The sequence below is a fragment of the Aspergillus tubingensis genome, assembly GCF_013340325.1.
Source record: "Aspergillus tubingensis WU-2223L DNA, scaffold_2, whole genome shotgun sequence".
NCBI classification, from domain to species: Eukaryota; Fungi; Ascomycota; class Eurotiomycetes; order Eurotiales; family Aspergillaceae; genus Aspergillus; species Aspergillus tubingensis.
Window position 1 is genome coordinate 1,759,688 of NW_023336276.1, and position 18,214 is coordinate 1,777,901.

Consider the following 18,214-nt stretch of genomic DNA (forward strand, 5'->3'; position numbering starts at 1 on the left):
AGAAGAAACACTGAATAACAAAGAGAACAGGAGAAAAATATGGGCTGCGATATAATCCTCCCAAAAAAGAGGGTCGATATAAAAAGATACAAGGAATTGGAATCAGAGGTCAAGTTATTGAAGGAGCAATGTTTGTAATAAGGCTCAAATGGGCAAAAGAACCAAGCTGAAGGGCCCAGCTGAAGGCACAACCGAGGGATAAAATACTAGGGTTTATAATTACTCCGTAGTAAGGAAGCAGTTGTAATCCAATTTATTATTATCCTTTTCGTATGCCTTTGCCCGCCAGTCTTGTGACCAAGGTGTTCGTGTCTTCGTATTCTGTGTTTCTCATCTTGTTCCCCTCTCCATCTGCAGATCCTAGGCAGTTGAATTCAGTCTTTGATTCTCCCTCTGGTCTTTCCGCATTCCATTCTTACTCTTTCTCTTCGTCTGGCACCCTTCGTAATTGTTGACGCATCCTCTTCTATCGGATCGACAATTCTCCCTCTGCTGCCACACCATGGTCCCCCGTACGCGGCGGTCCGAGACCCTCAAGCGTGCTGCTAGCGTTGACCCCGAACCCGCCCGCCCGGGCGATGAGACTCCCCCGGAGTCAAAACGCGTCTATCCTACCGATTACTACTTCGGCACACGCGAAGAATATTCTGATTTTTTCACGCAGCTGACAAGAATGTCAAGCGCGGCCCTTTTCAGAAGAGGTTACCCCGAGCTTATGCATGACGAATTCAATCAACTGCACATCTCGCTGAGGAATTGGACTTGGACCTTCGGTGTAACCGAGGAGGAAAGCCATCTCTCTAAAGATGACAAGCAGGAGATTATTGCTAGTCTCAAAGGTCAATGCGTCCAGGAAGACTGGGACAGTATCAAGGCTCTCTGTCCTCCTGCTGCTCGTAGGTCATTATGTGATGTCCTCCTCGAGGCAATGCTCTACCAATTTATCTTCGTTACGCTCATCGACTCCCCCTTCTGGTTCATGGACGGCAAGATTGATCCTACTGACGTGGATGGCGACCCTCAGTTCCATCGGCGGTTCCAGCATCTATACGAGAGGCTCCGGGCAGGGAACGGCTTTGGTGCGGCATGGCTAAAGTCTGCTGTTATCTCTGAGTCTAATGCGCAAAACATCCATGGTGGCACGGTTGAAGAGATGGAATTGGCCAGGTGCAACTCTGCCCGGCGCAAGGCGTTGGTGATGCAGTTCAGAGACGAGCTGCTTGGGCGTCGGGTCTTTCAACTCCTTCTCCGCCCTTTGGAGAGTGAGGCAGAAATAGCTCGCCGCAGTGGTGGTCTCCACAGAATTCTTGAGCAAGCTGTTTACGCGGTCATCTACACTGAAGGAGGGATCTACGGCAACTCTGTGATATACAGGTTACCCGACCTGTCTGTCTTCAACTACAACTCGGATAACATGGTCGGCCATACCTACCATGGTACCAGTTCCAACCGCACTCCAGACTGGGCAGCTGCTCCAGGGGGTCGAGTTCTCATCGTCACTCGTCCGGGCCTCACTTACGTCGATATAGAATCGTTTGGTCAGCTCGGCAGGCGTCCTCCTTACCGATTATTGCCGGCGAAGGTGGTGGTCGAGGTGATCAAGCAGAAGCAGGCCAGTACCAAATCCAGGCCCAAGACCAAGCCCAAGACCACCTCCAGAAACAAGTCTACAAAGCCTTCCGGGCCTGATCTCCAGTCCAACTCCATGCCCGAAACTTCCAAGTCCGCGTCTACGTCTCAAGCCGCCAGCGCGCCCGAAGTTGAGGACAACACCACACCCAGCGAGAAAGATGAACCCCTTGGGAAGTTAATCCCACCGTTAAGGAAGAGCTTTTGGCGGGAATGACCAGTTAATTGTTACTAATTGATTTTCTTTATTTCTTTCTTTCTTTTCTTTTCCCTCCTCCTTTTGTTATGTTTCTGTCCTTCTGCCCTTCTTCTGTCCGGGAGCTTCCTTTGTAAGTGTTGAGGGTTTTGAGTGTGGGAAATAAGGCCTAATTTGCTGTTACTATGGTATCGTTCCTTTTGATCATTACTAGACGGGTCTTATCTAGTCAGATATCTCGCGTCATCAAACCAGTCTCAGAGTCTGTGGATGTATGCGTAGTGTATTAATTGGAATAATTATTGTCCTACTTGCTCGTTTGTAGTAATCTCTTTCGCTAAACCTTGGTGATACTACCATACTAAGTTGTTATCTTAGTCCCAGTTCCTCATTGGCACACATCCGTACCTTGAACCGGATATGACGGCCAAGTTAGTCGGGTATTGAAGCCTCTGGTCTGCTTCTGATAGTTTCAATACCGTCGGACAAGAGTTTGTCTGTTTGACTTTTAGCCTCCGAAATCTGACAGGTATCAGCTAAAACCCTCCGAATGCCTCTGCCTCCTCCGTGTGATCACCAGATGGGAAAGACAGGCCACCCAACACTACTCTATCGCATCTTCGCTGGTAGAACACGCATTTACTGGTTGGAAGTTGGGTTGCAAGTCCCACGGCCTGATTTGGAGCGAGGTTCATTGGCTTTTGTGTCAGCCCCTTCCAATAGTCCAATTGTGAATCAGCCGTCGGCAACGCTACTTCCGGTCCGGCAACCTGGATTGACAACGGGAAACGCATCTAGAACCAGTGGACCGCCTCAGTAGCATAGGTAGTTGCTCTCTTGGATCTCCGCTCATTGATTCCTCCGGAGGTAGTGGAAAGTGGCATGCTTTTCCTCCCAAAGTTACTATGATCTGAATCAGGGGGGGATGTTGTGGTCGTTAGGTCTGCGACGTGTCCGTACACTACAATGTCAGGGACGCCACGAGGTCCAGTCTATAATGATCTAGACGACGCGGCTGGGAGATTTCATCCGAAGGACACCAAGCTGTCTGTTGCAGCTGCAGGCCAAGAAGCGTGTTGTTGATATTTCGGAGGAATAGGGATGGGGGACGCCACCCTCGTAACTGGTATTCCGGGTCTCACCGAACGGCAAGAGGGCGAGGGGCCATTGGTATGAAGAACCATCTGTGTGACCCCGGGGAAGCAGTTTCCCGTGCCGACAAGGTTTGGCTGATACTGAGGGCGTTTGTGCTATTGCCCGTGGACACTCGTAGGTGCTTTGACTTGCCCGTGAGTGACGATGGATCGATCAGCCGTCTACCGAAAAGAGGCAACGGTCAGCAGCACTGAGGCCATGTAAGCTGTTCAGGTCGTTCTCGTATATGTCTCTAACTAGAATTGGGCCGCGGGCAGATGAGGATGGATGAAGGATGGATTTTCTGGAAGAAGGGCTGCAATTCTGTGACAGCGCCATCATACGGCAGCGTTCTGGCTAGTTGATATTTTTACGTTAGCACGAGCTCGATAACTCCATCTCCGACAGCTGTTTCTTTTGTCAGAACGGGAATCATATCCATCCCTTCGTGACAATGTGCCCTACTTCGACGAAAGACTTTCGCCGTGGCTTCCTGACGATTTCATCGACAACCAGGCAGCATCCATCGATCAGAATGTGAGATCCGGTATTCTCAATTATTTCATTCAACACGTTCAAAGGGATAACAACTGCTCAGGGCCATTTCCCGGAGGATAAAGCGACGAAATGTGAAGGGAATGAGGAGAGGCGACCGGGGGAAACCGACATCATCGGAGTCGATCACCATATCCTACACACAAAGTGAGGCAATCCCCTGCTGCCACTTCACTATTGGAGCTGACTGGTAGATAACCGAATTTCATCCTCATTGATTGTGTGTCCCGATGGATGAATGTCCAGTTAGTCCACAAAGACCTTCCAGTCAGTCGATGGCAGAGGCTGGGGGTAGATCGCGACGGTCAGCAGAAATCGAATGGACCTCTGAGCCGGGTGACCTGCCCCGGAAGGTCACCGAGGGGTTCCTCCACAGCCTGGTTGGTGGCAACTATCTAGTAGTCCAGCTAGTAAGTAGGTGCGAATCGGCCGACGCAAGGATGGGGACGGCGGTTTCACATCGGTTCATCGTGGCTGATCACTTGCAGTTTTCCTTTCTCGACCCCCTCCCATCTCTCCACGAGCTACTCACCCCCGGCCTCAGCGACGACGATCATTGATGGAAGAACCATCGTCCATCTGTAACAACAAGGTACAAGGACCCTCCTCGACGGGATAAAGAGGGACGAGCCGAACGTGGGACACGCGGTCTCCGTGGGTGCCGCTCGCTCACGGCAAATGCAAGTTTCACTTCGGGAGAATGGCGGCCATACGCGACCGGGAGGCGACATTCATGTGCAGGACATCCGACACGGACACAACGGCCAATCCTGTGGCCGCTTGTTACATCGGCGGACCAGGCAGATGAGCGAGCGAGCGAGGCTTCGACCTGGGGATGAGTTCACACGGGCGCGGGGGACGGAGTGGGCCTGGATGAACCCCCGGGTGCGTCGGGGAGATAGCTCTACACTGGCCAAAGAAAAGAGGGATCCAGCTGTTGCCACTGAAGACATCGTCGGAATGTCGTGGCATAGCCTCACTTTGAGTAATAAGATTTTGTAGCCGGTAGTTGCCTAACTATGTATGTATGTAGACTTTGTACCCCAGCCTTGGCCTTGATGGTCGGCAGAGCTGCCTGATGAGAAGGTGGGAATTTCTATTTGATCATCTACAGTGGGTAAGCAGACTTGATAGGAAGATAGATAGTGCGATTATGTTCAACAGTTAGTACATAGAAGGGACGTATCTGGAGAGTGGAGAGAGATACAGTATCTATCAAGATACATACTTACTCATACTCCGGTTTAGGGCCAAGACAGATCCACCGGCAGTGGTACCGGAGCCGGGCCGGGTTCCTTTCCGGTGGTTGGTTCGGGTTGAGGTTGACCATGAGGAAACACATCGGGATTAGTACTTAGTCGTAAAAAGTATGGGGAAGAAGGAAACAAAGGGGGGGAGTGTGACATTCTGATCCAATTGTATCATGGAACATCAGGGAAATGGGGAAGCGACACGAGCTAACTGGCGAGCCCGTCTAATCCCCGGAATCCCGAGCTGGCTGGTTTGTCTTGATCGATCGTTTTCTCGGTGTCTCTCTTGCTTCTCCTCTTCGCTTCCTGCCTTGCTTACTGTTTGGTTCCGGGGATAACCATCGCCAAGCCCTAGCACACTTGTTCTAGAAGGCGGGAAGGGAGAGCTGGAAAATTGAGAGGTAGGCAGTATGGAGTAGTACTAGTACTCCTGTCTACCGGCTATCTATCCAGTTAGATCACTAGTGCTCGTGGGTAAGGAAATGAAGGGTCCGGCTAACCGGCCAGGAACCGGATCAACGACCAAACCTTTCAACATATACTCACTCACCTTTTCCCTTATCAGTATATCAAAAGGGCATTATCAACCTTCCGTGTAAAAGCCGGCGATAATAATTATGAAATTCATAATCACCTAGTTTGGTCATATCGCCATCATTTCCCCAGAATTACCAGCACCCTGGCCCTAACCCTACAGACTAGCATGGTTCCACGTGGTTGAGATAGAGGAGCCAAGGAGAAAAAAAAAAAGAAACAAAAGGAACGCCAATGCAACAGTTCATTACACACTTATTTAATTCATGTTGTTAGTTGTATAGTGGTTACTTTGGTTTCGGTACACTAAGGAAAAGAATGTAGCTGAAATCAATGGTCCGGTGAAGGTTAAGAGTCCTTGTCCAGATTCCTGTCAGATCGAGGCCCATTGTTGAGTCAAATCATTGACCAAGCGGATAAGTAAACCAAAAACAATGAAAACCTCCCTTCGCTTCGGCTGTTCATATATTCATTCCATGATGGACAATAATTATTTGGAACCATTGCCCCTTCATCGCCCAGATCCTGACTCAGCAGCCAGCGTCTGCATTTCCTGATTTGGACTAGTGAACAACCCTTTTCAGTTAGATTGGTTCTCGAAGCCAATCAGAAACATCCATGGGCCCCTCTCACATTTTCCTCACTACTAATAAATTCTTTTCTCTTTTCAAATTGTTTTCGCCTTTTTGTCCGTTTTCGTCAATTTGCCTCTTTTACCCTCGCTTTTCTTGTTATTTTTCCTCCTCTTCATTATCATGATTACTATACATGGTACCTCTTCGGTTGTCATTATTACGATGAATAATGATTCATAATTGGTGCACACCGTAGTTCTAGAAAGAGCAACAGGAGATAACCAGCCTGAAAATATACACACTATTACCATCAGGTACACCGGGCTACGTAGAATCCACCAGCAACGGGGGCATCTTGGTTTGAAAGCATACTTTTTTTTCAGAGTTCTTACCGCAATCAGATATTACACCAGTACCTACCTACCCATGGCACATGCATAACCGCAGCATTAGTTAGCCTGGTAGTCTAGTTAGCAGTCTAATAATTATTAAGTACGTACTAGCATTTGGAGATGATGGATGATTGATCAGGAAACGCCTGGGGTGCCCCAAACTCTATCCGCTTCGATGTTGCGACCGTCACCTCATGTCAAACAGTTCACCGTCATGGATTTCTCCAGGTAACGACTTTCCGTTGGAGTGATCAACCCAGCGGGTGGTACTCTGGGGGAAATCCAGCCCGACTTCTCCAGTGTGATTCGCTCTGCCTTCCCAACTGAACCACCGGACAGGCAGACTTAGTCTGCCTTTAACGTAAGGAGATTGATTATCGGGCTCGGGGATGGCTCCACCGCGCTGTGGCCACGGGCGAAACTTCATCCTCGTTTTTCCTTTTCCTTTCCCCCCCACAATCTGAGCGAAATGCAGAAAAAGCCTAAACCCGCAGCTTCTTAATAATAACCAACGGTAGATAACTATTTGCTACGTGCTAGATACTACGGTGCACTCTACTGCTACTTTGCTATTTAGTCTACTAGTCAAGCAAAGGCCAGCCCATCCTCCACTCCCCGTCAGCCCGCCCATAATACGTATAGCCCTCCCCCGGTGTGTCTGTCTGCGGCCCTCCGCTACCATCAAACTTTCTATCTTTTTTTTTTCTCTCTTTCTTTTCCCTTTCCCTTTCTCTCTGTCTTGCTCTTGTTTCTCTCTCCTCTCTTCCCTTCCTTTTTCTTTCCCTCTTCTTAGTGTAGCGCCTCTATCTTCTTTCCGCTTGACAACTTACAACCACCTCTCCGCTCCGCTCCCTTCTTCATCTCGCCATGGCTCCCACTACCCGGGATCCTGAGGCTCTCGCCGTCCACCACGACTCCGACATCATGGCTGATGAGCTGGCCGAGAAGAAGATCTCCGCCCATGAATCCCCCCCGGAAAATGACCCTTTTGGCAATGAGGAGTGTGGTGAGGTCAAGTACCGTGTCATGAAATGGTGGCACTGCGGTATATGTAAGGTTCCTCGGGGCTTCTCCCCAAACCCAACCTCCATCAAGAGTAAAGGAACACTGTCTGAACTGAAATGTGACAGTGATGATCGCGGAGAATATCTCCCTGGGAATTCTGTCCCTGCCGTCGGCCGTGGCGACTCTCGGAATTGTCCCGTGAGTGCTTCCATTTTGTCAATTTTCATTCTATTCTGTACCCTCGCTAATATGCTTCGTTCAGCTCCATTTTCCTCATCTTAGGCTTGTCTGGCATTTCCTGGTACACTGGCTATGTCATCGGCCAATTCAAGCTGCGCTATCCCCAAGTCCACAGCATGGGTGATGCGGGAGAAATTCTCTTTGGCCGCATTGGCCGCGAAATCCTATTCTTCGGCCAATTGCTGTTCTGCATCTTTTTGATGTCCAGTCACATTCTCACTTTCACCGTGCTGTTCAATACCATCACTGGTCACGGCACCTGCACCATCGTCTTCGGTGTTGTCGGTTTGGTCGTCAGCTTCATCGGTGCCCTGCCTCGCACCATGGGCAAGGTGTATTGGATGTCTCTTGCCTGTATGTCCAGCCCACCCCTTCTTTCGCTGCTTGGTTCTCAAACCGAGACTGACGACCTTCTCAACAGCGTGTACCAGTATCACCGTTGCCACGATCGTCACCATGGTGGCCATCGCCGTGCAAGCGCCTGATCATGTTCAGGTTGACATCACCACCCATCCTAGCTTCTCGACCGCTTTCCTGTCGGTGACCAACATCGTCTTCGCCTTCAGTATGTCCTTTTGCATTATGTTCTCTCTGCTCGAAGCGTCCTTCCTAATCCTTTCTCTGCAGTTGCTCACGTGGCCTTTTTCGGATTTGCCTCGGAAATGGAGGATCCTCGCGACTTCCCCAAGTCGCTGGCCATGCTGCAGGTCACCGATACGACTATGTACATCGTCACCGCCATGGTCATTTACCGCTACGCCGGTCCGGATGTTGCTTCCCCAGCTCTGTCCTCTGCCGGTCCGCTGATGAGCAAGGTTGCATACGGCCTTGCCATTCCTACCGTGAGTGTCTCCTCCATATCTCGTTTCCATTTTGCATACTAATATACTCTCGGTGGTAGGTGATCATTGCCGGAGTTGTGTTCGGTCATGTCGCGTCCAAGTATATCTACGTCCGCGTCTGGCGCGGCTCCCCCCAGATGCACACCAACAGTCTTTCAGCTGTCGGATCGTGGGTCGCCATTGCACTGGGCGTGTGGGTGATTGCTTGGATCATTGCCGAGTCGATCCCCGTGTTCAATGATTTGTTGAGTTTGATCGTATGCTTTTCCCTTAGCCCCTGAGGTGCGGTAAACGTGTTGTCGCTAACGGATGTTGTGATGGCAGAGTTCTCTCTTCGGTAGTTGGTTCAGTTGTAAGTCCCCCTTCTCACCTTTTTCCCCTTGTCTGTGGAATTCTAGGCTTATCGTTTCATCTCAGACGGACTCCCTGCCATGTTCTGGTTGGTCATGAACCGTGGACAGTATACTGCCTCGCCCAGAAAGATCTTCCTGACCATTGTCAACCTCGTCATCTTTGCCATTGCTTGCGCTATTGTATGTTGTCAACCTATTTATTCCCGTCCTACCATTGTACATGGATACTAACAAGACCAGTGCGGCTTGGGTCTTTACGTCTCTGGCAAGGCCATTCACGACAGCTCTTCCTCTGCGAGCTGGACGTGCGCCAACAACGCCTCCACCTAAGGGCGGGTTGAGTCCTTCGGGGACCCGGCGGATTCCTCACGGGATCCACCCTCGCCTCCCTCTCTGCTATTCTCCCAGATTGAGCTGGGCTGTTCTGGGATGTTCAATATTGCGGTGTTGGAATTGGTGTTTGATGGGTCATTTTCGATGAGTTCCGAGGAATGCTTTTTCATGTCATGATTTTGTTTTGCGTCTATGGTTTCGTTTTCTCCTCTAGCCGGCATCTACTCGTACCTACTACCTGTCTGTTCATTGCATGTTATTTCCCTCCCCCCTGTGTACGGAATGTATATACAACTGCTGCCATTATTACTACTACGACTATGACTACTACTCTATCCTGGTTGGTCCACTCGGTGGGTGGCTACTGCTGGGTGGAAATGGATGCAGAGATTCTCTGCGGTGCATTGCATTGCGTCGCGAAAATTTGGTTCTTGCATTTGGGCTTAAAGAAAACAGCGCGCGAGTCTTTGATACATCTAGAAATATAAACTTATTCACGATGAAGGGTTGTTGGGCACTAGGGCTGATGTTACTATGAAGTACTACCTTGCAGGTTCCGCAATTTGTCCAGACTTGTTCGGATTCTCCTGTTTCCAACGACCTTGTTTTAGGCTTCATCTTAGCGGTACCTAGCACGCCACCAGTCCAGCCGCACCCGATGAATAGCCGCTAATACACCACAATGGCTGATCTCCCACCTGATCCTCGTAGCAGCAGGCGTCCTTCGGTGCTGCTCCGACTGGCTGGTCCTGAAAGCATTGTCGGCGCCGGCCACAACCCTAATTCGTCTGCCTGACGGGCAGTTTTGTTAGTGGAGGGTTCAGGGACATATTTGGGGCACTAGTAAGTCTGGGCAGGGGCAATGGTGATGGCGGATTGGAGGAGTGAATTGGTGCCGAAGCCGAGTGGGGAGCTATTTCGTTAGTGGGTTGGTTACCCGGAACATCGTGCATGTGAGAGAGCATTCAGGGTAGAAGCTGACAGAGATACACACTCACCTTGAAGATGGATTCGAGTTCAAAACAGCAAGGTGTCATTGTACTTTGATGAAATAGAATCAACCTGCAGCTTCAGCATAAGCGACAGAACAACCCTCCGCAGATTACATGCACAGATTTAACTCATCCGCACGCCAACCCTCACCTTCGTCTCTCTCTCTCGTTCTCTCCCATATGCGCGCAGACCAAGTGCATCCCTTCCGCAACATGCCGGGTGGGTCGCTGTCCCACTGAGGAAGAACTGTTCAAGACTTTAAATAGTCCCCATGGTCCAACGCAAGAGAATTGGTCATGGAAGCTTTTCCTCCACTTGTCAGGCCATGTCTCGCCGATGTGCTGATTGACAAAGGCGTGATTACTGGTCCAACTTTATAGCTAGCATTTCCACCCCCGCCAATGCGGCGTCGCTGCCTGTGGATTATCCAGGCAATCGTCCTGCTAGGTCTGCTCGCTGCATTTTACCTCACACAATTACAGTCCCAGGCGCTTCTACAGCAAGACCCTGGCACGATCAACCCTCTCAAGGTTGCCATTCCACAGACAGTCCACCAACTCTTCATCTCGACACCAGGATCCCGCGGATCCAGCTTCTATCTGGATAGACATAGCACCTCGTGGCTCCAATCAGGATGGAAAGTCGAGTACTGGAGGGAGTCTTCCTGCTACGAACTCGCGCAGGAACTCGATGATACTGGGTCATACGCAGCCACATTCCAAGCCCTACCCGCTCCTATCCTTAAATCCGACTTTTGCCGCTACTTGATCTTATTCGGGCGGGGTGGGATTTACAATGACCTCGATGTCCACCTTCTCCACCCGTTGCCGTGGCCAGTAATGGGTGCAGTCAAAGATGGTGTTGATGAACCACCCGCTGTGATTGTGGGCCTGGAGGGCGATGCCGCCACAACTGGCCTGCCTCGATCTCCGCAATTTGTTCAGTGGACCATGGCATCCGTTCCTGGTCACCCCATCTTTCGTGACGTGTTGCAGTCCATTGTTGACCGCACAGCCCACTATATCTCCACTCAGACTGCAGAGGCTGGTGCGGACATCGACGTGATGAGCTGGACCGGTCCCAGTGCGTGGACAGATGCGGTGCTAGGATATCTACAGTGCGATGATGAGCAGGTTCAGCAGCTCCGCGATCTTCACGAGGTGGTTCGCGTTCGCGACGTGATAATTCTTCCGCGACGATCCCTTGCTGTCCTCCAGGGCGAAGATCAGACTGCACCAGATGTTCTGGTTAAGCATTATTTCTCGGGAAGCTGGAAGACGTGTGCTCGAGAATGGCTTCGCTGGCTGTGGCCGGGGGTTTGTTAACTGCTGCAGGTCATAAACAAAGAAAAGAAAATGAAACCCCGGTGGATTTAATGATTATATTGGTTTGAGAGTACTTCGATTACATTCGTAGTTATACAATCGTCTCGCTCGTCATATCAACTGATAGCGGGTCATATTAGTGGTGGCAAGCCGTCGTATGGTCGCCTTCCTCAAAATTCGTGGACAAGAAAGCGTATCCTTTTTTATTCCTCCCATTTCACGATGTCACTCGATCAAAACATCTGATCGGATACATCTAGCCCTCGATCAAGTTCGTCCGCCTCCTTGCGCAGTACCTCCGCCCGGAATTTTCGGAAGGCCGTCTCGATTCTCTGCCTTCGATCGGGATCCGCCGTGATGCAGCGACTTCCACTCCAAGCTCCTCCCAAAAAACCTACAGTGGGGTGATTACTTAGTAGAAGCCCTCTAAATAGGATATTGAGATCGTTCAGATGCAAAAACCTACCAAGTTCGCCGCCTAAGAAGAACCCTCCCGCGCTAGCAAAGAAATAGGTGGTGAAATCACCCAGGGTGGTGGGTTTCAGCAGGGGGGTGATATCTGGGATAGGCTCTGTTTTGCAACAATGTCAGTATACAGCATTCTAGTAGAAGGAGCACTGGAATTGGTGAATACCAGAACGTCCGCCGGCAAAGACAACGTGGGTAGGCTTTTCGCGGGCGCGAAAGACCTCGAAGAAGGCCTTGCGTGAACTTCTTAGACGGAAAGCAGCATAGAGTCCGAGACCGAGACCAACGGCTGAGCCAATTGTCGTCCACCAGGCGACCTTTTGTGTGGCCGTGGTGAGAGCGTCGCGGTCTTCAGAGCGCAGGTCATGCTGCAGATGCTCCTCCGCCAGACGGGCGAGCTCGTTGTTGCGGCGATTACGAAGAGCAGGGTAAAAGTCGGGCATAGTGAAAATGAGATAGGGGTGATTATAGACAAGGTGTCACTACTAGCATTGGAGTATAGAGAGGGATAATGATCAGTGACAGACTTTATAGGGGATGGATGAGGGTGTAAATAGACAAAAGCAGGGCGGGGGCAGGACACGTGATGACGTCATGAACCGGGGTTTTGTTCATGATGATCAGGTACTAGTTAATGTGACATTTTGTTTGTCAAACATGCTATGTTAGATCAGAAATACTCCAGTCATATCACTGAGGGCCTTAGTGAGCCCAACTGTCGGGGTATCGTTGTTGCCAAACTTGAACTCTGTGATACAGAGAGTAGTGCTGTCGAATATATATGTTGGTCCTAGTGAACCCTTCCTGCAACGATTGACTGCGGAGTGGCGTTTTAAAGTGTCAAATAGTTTGTTTTGGGACTCCGTTTTGGTTCCCCGTTCCTAGTTGCTAGTTGCCAGATAAGGCTGTCGCGGGCAATTACTGACATACTCCAGATATATAAAAAACAGAGACCATACTAGTAGTAACTACTACTTAGTATAGTTTCGGAATACAACAATCAGGCGATGAGGCACCAAGGCACCAGAGCGGTGGGGAGTTTCTGCCAGTCCCGTGACCGACGTGTCACGAAGTCAATTAAGCCGAAAATAACGAGTTGACCAGTCAATTTATGATTTACGCGACGCGTTTCTTGATCGTCAACTTTCACCGTCTTTCTAGTTGGCAGCTCAGGTACAGGGACTAAACTTGCTTTTCTCTCTGATCTGGTGCCAATGTTCCCATCTTGGTTGTCCTTCCTTTCCATCTCTATTGTTTCGGCGGCCTTAGGTGCTGCTGGTCCCGTTACCTCACTTTCCTAGTAACTATTCTTGAACACCATGGTTCACATTCAAGACCTCCCCCGGGAGCTGCTTCTGCAGATTTTCTCCTCCGTTGCCCATAGCAATCCTTCCAACCCACAGGATCAGACCACCAAGTCTCCGGATGAAAGCGCCAAGACCCAGTCCCAACAACCCCCTGCCGATAGACTGTTCCCACGCCCTCCTTGGGTCGCCGAGGATGAAGATGATGAGACTGATGAGACTGATGAGGAGTTTCCGGGGACAATGGGAAGGGAGGGAGCGCACAGATCCAGGAGATCATCGACTTGTACAATCTGTGTCGGGTGTGCCACTTGTTCCGCGAACTCGCCCAGCCCCTGCTGTTCGAGCATGTTGACTTGTCTGGCTTCCCTGGCGATCTGCGAAACCTCGTCTCCCTCACCCGTACCGTCCTCCGCCGTCCCAGCCTAGGCGAACATATTCGCAGCCTCTCCGTCCTTCCAGACCACGATCATCATGTCTTTCATCAAAGCCCACAGCCTCTAACCGCCAACGACCGAAAGCTCTTTACTTCATCCATACGTGATCTCCGCTTAGACAAGGAGGACGAGCGCGACTGGATGAGTGTCTTGAGGGAAGAGGAGTTCGACTACAGTCTTATGGTCGTCTTGCTTATCCTGAAAGCCCCAAACCTCCGCATGTTGACATTGGCGGGAGGTTACTTTGCCATGAAGCCACTCGAGCAAGCTTGGAAGCGCCATCCTGCCATATTGTCGAAACTTGAGGACCTGTGGTTCGAGGGCGACGACCTTCTCAAGGGCTACCCGCTCGCTTTTTATGAGGAGATGATCAGTCGGCTCCAGTTACGCTCGATAGATATTGAAGAAGCCCACCTCAGTGACGACCTGTTCCCCGCCTGCTGGACTCCACAGTCTCTGACCATGAGCCGGATCGGCCTACACCTCTGCCATATCGATGCCCCCTCTGTCACCAAGTTACTCCGCGCATGCCGCACAGTGACCTCCTTCACTTACGACAACTTTACCACGGACCCTGAGGACCAGCCTCATAACCTCCGCCCCGTTCGCGAACCCACCGCTCCCGAACTAAGCGCCGCGCTCCTACCCCACAAGGACACCCTAGAAGGCTTGACAATGACCTGGAACCGCGAACCCTGGGAGCGAGAGAACATCCAGGATTATGTGGCCCGCCAGGCGAAGATTGGCTCGCTGCGCGACTTCTCCGTGCTCCGGCGACTGACCGTCCAACAAGCTTTCCTGCCGCCGCAGCCCCAGTTTCCTCCCACACTCGAAAAGCTCACTGTCGAAGACTGTAACATTTCGGTCCGTGGTTTGGCCGAGCATCTGGCCCAGGAGCGTCGCCAGGGACGCCTTCCCGCACTCAAGAGCGTCAAGATGCTCGCCGTGGACATCACCGACGCCGTCAAACTCCCGGGTCAGCAGATCCCATTTGGCCAGACACCGGAGCAGTGTTGTACTAGCATTAAGGACATGTTTAAGGATACGCCCGTCGATTTTGACATCCTGCCTTATCCGGACTGTCCGCAAAATATCGCTGGCGACTCCGACCTCGACGACTACTCTGATGATGACCCCTACGATATGACTGATGAATATGGCTTGCTGGGTCTCCGCGAAGGGGGAAACAGCATATTCCAGGCGATGCTCATGCAGGCGATGCAGGCACAGGGGGACCATTACATGGATGATGAGTTCGACGAGTGAAGATGATGTTCACGAGTAATTTGGAAAATGTATCACCTTCATAATATCGATATTGACTAGGCTGGATCTAGACTGGGCTGGATTCTCTCAAACTTTCGGATTGTTGATGGGCATCGTTACAGGCGATGGGAAATCTGGCACGCATCTTTCGGAAATCAATTTTGGCTTTCTGGCAGTGAACTTTCCTTCGGCGGAGCAAACTTTTCAGGGCAACATGATTATGGGAGTTGCAGAGAGCCAGTCTTGTTCCTTCGGGTGCAACCATACACGCCACACAATTCACTTACTGCAAGGCCCGTCATTGCCTCCGTTTACACATCGACGGCATCGTTATCATCATCATGGCAACCTGTCGACACGAAGATAACATCGATAGTATCCTCGTTGTCCTCATTCCAGATATAATCACCCGAGACCTTGAGACCGCGCTAATTTGGCAACGGAGACGGAGGCTCAACCTGAGCAATCTCTAACGTCACAGCAGTTCCTCCCTGAGGACGCTTATGCGCCGGATGTCCCTTGAACTGCAAATAGTACCAGTACCCGCCGAAGCCAGGATAAGTGTAGCCGCCTAGATTGGTGGCTACCCAACTGCCCCCATTCGTCTGGGGACTGCCCTGCGGATCCCAGAGGAAGAACTTGCCGCCATCGCGCACTGCATAGTTCCAATATGCATCGGGGGGGGGGGGTTTGGGAATGACCGTGTGTTCCAAACTTGGAAGGTTCGTCGTGCGCTTCCGAACTTGTAGTAACTGTATACGCCGCCGTCTGAGCCGAGTGTCTTGCCGCTATTGACATCTTTGATATAGTAGCATTCACCGTAGTGGATGCCTAGGCTCCTGGTGGCTGGCCATTTTTCATCCGCGAGGGTGTATTCCACATCGTCAGGTGGCAGTGGCGTAAGATGAGCCAGGGCAGGAGTGACCGGTGATTGCAGTAGACTCGGCTGGAGGGCTGGGTAACCGTAGACCTGCTTGAAGAGTGCCGTGGTCGTAAGGACAGTCAAGGCCCGGGCCAAGAAACTAGACGTGATGATTAGGTGTAGATGCAGGTTGCAGTATAGCTGCTGAAGTACAAGGGCGTCTGGAAGGCACACACCCAGGAGGGGTATGTGGGACCTGTGATAAGCACATGCTTATATAGCAAGTTAAACCTTCTGCACCCTGCTGCGAACATGGACAGTGTGTCGTAATCGTCACACCATTGTCTGGAGGACCGTGGATGATGCGCAGGTTACCTGCCATTGATTCTTTGGGCAGAGGTTTGCCATAGTGTAACGAGACTATCGTAGGCGAAGTATAAAGGCTAAGTTAAAGTTAAAGAGCTATATGTACTGGCTAATGCTGTTGCAGGGCTGGGAATGGCTGAGTTGGAGAGGCAGGTCGGGGCTGTTCTGTTGACAATGTGACTACGATGGGTGGACTGGAAGGTTTAAACCTAGCACACTTGCACTTCAGACCCGAGTCTCACATGCTCGCAGAGCGCTTGCGAGAAATGCTATGCGGCGTTCAACCGATGGCTTCGCGGGGCGATTTGGCAAATGTAATAGCAATCACATCGACAGAAGGTCTCGCAAGGCCACAGAGACGATATTGACAGCAGATCATCGGCGCAGTATCATGGAGTCGACCTGCAGCTATCCTGCACACCAGTGTAGGGTTATTGGGTGGGGTAGAGGCTCTTAAGGTTTCTACAGGTGCAACAGAGCTGATTTACAGTTTACAATCACCCGATTGTGACGACGCAACCATAGGTGTGCGTTTCTGGGAATCAAGAGCAATTCCCGCACGAAGAACCCTGTCAGATGTTGGGATTAAAGGATGGCACTTGCGAGACTGTAGTATCCCATTCCCAGGCCGCCCGGAGAGAATTCTGTGCATGGGTGGTAGTTAGTCCATGGATCTGCTCGGTCTTGAGCAAGATATCGAACAGGGCCTCTTGCTCCCGTCTATCGGTCATGCGATCACCACCTGGTATTTATTAGTCAGTCAGAGAATCTCTTTGCCATGAAGAAAAGACAGCATACACATGGATACTCCCATGCAGGCGGAAACGAGTGCTGGAGCGGTTTTGTTAGAGATGGCTATCCCACAAAGACTGAACACATGGTGCTTGACCTCAGCCTATCGCAGTTAGCGATCAGACTCGACAACCAGCGAAGTTGTACATGCAATACCTCTCTTCGTGCGATGGCTGCCTTGCGACCAGGCCCAAGGCGGGGCACTGTAGGGTCAAATACGGCCAGGAGAAGACGTGCAAGGTGCCAATGTTGAATGCCCGTGACTGTAAGCGTCGTCAGTGTCGATACCTCTGACCTTTGAAGTCTACCCCTCACCGATGCAGTCATCCAAATACCACAGAACGGGAAATATCCCCCCCTTGGCAGTGTTCGGAGGTGGACAATACAAAGGGTCGAAGGTAGATGGAGTCCGAGCTTGCCATTGCTGGTTGTAGGCACACAGTTCCTCATATTGCGACCGAATCTGACCTTCCTCGCCATAGCAATACCGGAGCACATCGACACAGTGCAGCACCACTCGATTCGCCCAGGTGGGATCGTCTGTAGAATCCAACTGTCGATAGACAGACCCGTCACAGCAGCTCAGATCGAGCTCGGCGACACGCTGTTCGAGGAAGGCCTTGTGGAACTCTTGTCGGATGCCAACCCAAAAGGCCGCTAGTTGGAGTCCGCCACAGCGCAATGCAACGTGGCCCTGAGTGTTGAGGAACACTTGGGTGCCACGCAGATGGGTTTTCCCGTCAACGCCAGCCAGGGCCGCTGTGGCTCGTGCTTGTTAGCAATTCAGACATAGAAATGCAGGTGAACGAACCGACTAACCGTCAAATTCCTCGTAGAAACGCAGGATGACGGACGCGGCCAGGAGGTCCACATTATGAATTTCCATGTCATCTGCTGACATCAGATGGGAAATGCAGAGAGACTGGTAATTGAGGGCCATTCCATCCCCAAGATTGGGGAGATGTCTCCCCGCAAAGGCGACCGGGCGGGTCCCTGTGGATTGCCAGCGGCCGAGGTGTCGTGCAGCTGCCGAGTAGACAGCGTAGAGCAAGGCTGGACACTGGGCCGCGCGATCGGGCATTACAAGGGCAAAATGTTTACCAGCATCGCAGGAATCGAACTGCATTCAACATTTTCAGGGGTCCTGTTGCTATTGAGGGTTGAGGGAATAGACCTTACCCATGGGGCCAGCTCCTCAACGAAGTATCGCATTAGGCATGCCTCCTGCACGGCCCGATCGGACCATATCGACGGTTCTGCTGGATGTGGAGAATTGTCCATCAGGCTGGCATTATATCGGTTAGAATCTAGTAGACTTTGCACCGCCATGGCTGAGTGCTCTGTAGTAAGCCGTTGATCCTGG

General features: G+C 51.2%; 7 protein-coding genes across 7 annotated transcripts; 4 read left to right on the forward strand and 3 right to left on the reverse strand.

Moving 5' to 3' along the window:
• Positions 1 to 502: 502 nt before the first annotated feature.
• AtWU_01184 (carbonic anhydrase family protein) lies at positions 503 to 1,846 on the forward strand (the record flags this gene model as incomplete). The annotated part of the gene is made up of 1 exon (XM_035496299.1): positions 503 to 1,846. The coding sequence occupies one exon, from the start codon at positions 503 to 505 to the stop codon at positions 1,844 to 1,846; it is 1,344 nt and encodes a 447-aa protein (XP_035352192.1).
• Positions 1,847 to 7,132: 5,286 nt separating this feature from the next.
• AtWU_01185 (putative amino acid transporter) lies at positions 7,133 to 9,035 on the forward strand (the record flags this gene model as incomplete). The annotated part of the gene is made up of 9 exons (XM_035496300.1): positions 7,133 to 7,316; positions 7,396 to 7,468; positions 7,533 to 7,864; positions 7,932 to 8,075; positions 8,138 to 8,352; positions 8,412 to 8,609; positions 8,677 to 8,704; positions 8,770 to 8,885; positions 8,946 to 9,035. 9 exons carry the CDS (start codon positions 7,133 to 7,135, stop codon positions 9,033 to 9,035), a joined length of 1,380 nt encoding a protein of 459 aa, XP_035352193.1.
• A 1,397-nt stretch (positions 9,036 to 10,432) lies between these two features.
• och4 (putative alpha-1,6-mannosyltransferase subunit (Hoc1)) lies at positions 10,433 to 11,356 on the forward strand (the record flags this gene model as incomplete). Its single annotated transcript, XM_035496301.1, has 1 exon — positions 10,433 to 11,356. The coding sequence occupies one exon, from the start codon at positions 10,433 to 10,435 to the stop codon at positions 11,354 to 11,356; it is 924 nt and encodes a 307-aa protein (XP_035352194.1).
• Positions 11,357 to 11,589: 233 nt separating this feature from the next.
• AtWU_01187 (uncharacterized protein) lies at positions 11,590 to 12,267 on the reverse strand (the record flags this gene model as incomplete). Its single annotated transcript, XM_035496302.1, has 3 exons — positions 11,590 to 11,750; positions 11,823 to 11,927; positions 11,991 to 12,267. 3 exons carry the CDS (start codon positions 12,265 to 12,267, stop codon positions 11,590 to 11,592), a joined length of 543 nt encoding a protein of 180 aa, XP_035352195.1.
• An 876-nt stretch (positions 12,268 to 13,143) lies between these two features.
• Positions 13,144 to 14,831, forward strand: AtWU_01188 (similar to An14g07160; the record flags this gene model as incomplete). The annotated part of the gene is made up of 2 exons (XM_035496303.1): positions 13,144 to 13,314; positions 13,380 to 14,831. 2 exons carry the CDS (start codon positions 13,144 to 13,146, stop codon positions 14,829 to 14,831), a joined length of 1,623 nt encoding a protein of 540 aa, XP_035352196.1.
• A 311-nt stretch (positions 14,832 to 15,142) lies between these two features.
• Positions 15,143 to 16,007, reverse strand: AtWU_01189 (uncharacterized protein; the record flags this gene model as incomplete). Its single annotated transcript, XM_035496304.1, has 4 exons — positions 15,143 to 15,259; positions 15,311 to 15,583; positions 15,628 to 15,949; positions 15,994 to 16,007. The coding sequence occupies 4 exons, from the start codon at positions 16,005 to 16,007 to the stop codon at positions 15,143 to 15,145; spliced, it is 726 nt and encodes a 241-aa protein (XP_035352197.1).
• Positions 16,008 to 16,631: 624 nt separating this feature from the next.
• On the reverse strand, positions 16,632 to 18,180 carry AtWU_01190 (uncharacterized protein; the record flags this gene model as incomplete). The annotated part of the gene is made up of 6 exons (XM_035496305.1): positions 16,632 to 16,801; positions 16,858 to 16,954; positions 17,008 to 17,114; positions 17,167 to 17,610; positions 17,671 to 17,971; positions 18,031 to 18,180. 6 exons carry the CDS (start codon positions 18,178 to 18,180, stop codon positions 16,632 to 16,634), a joined length of 1,269 nt encoding a protein of 422 aa, XP_035352198.1.
• Positions 18,181 to 18,214: the final 34 nt, after the last annotated feature.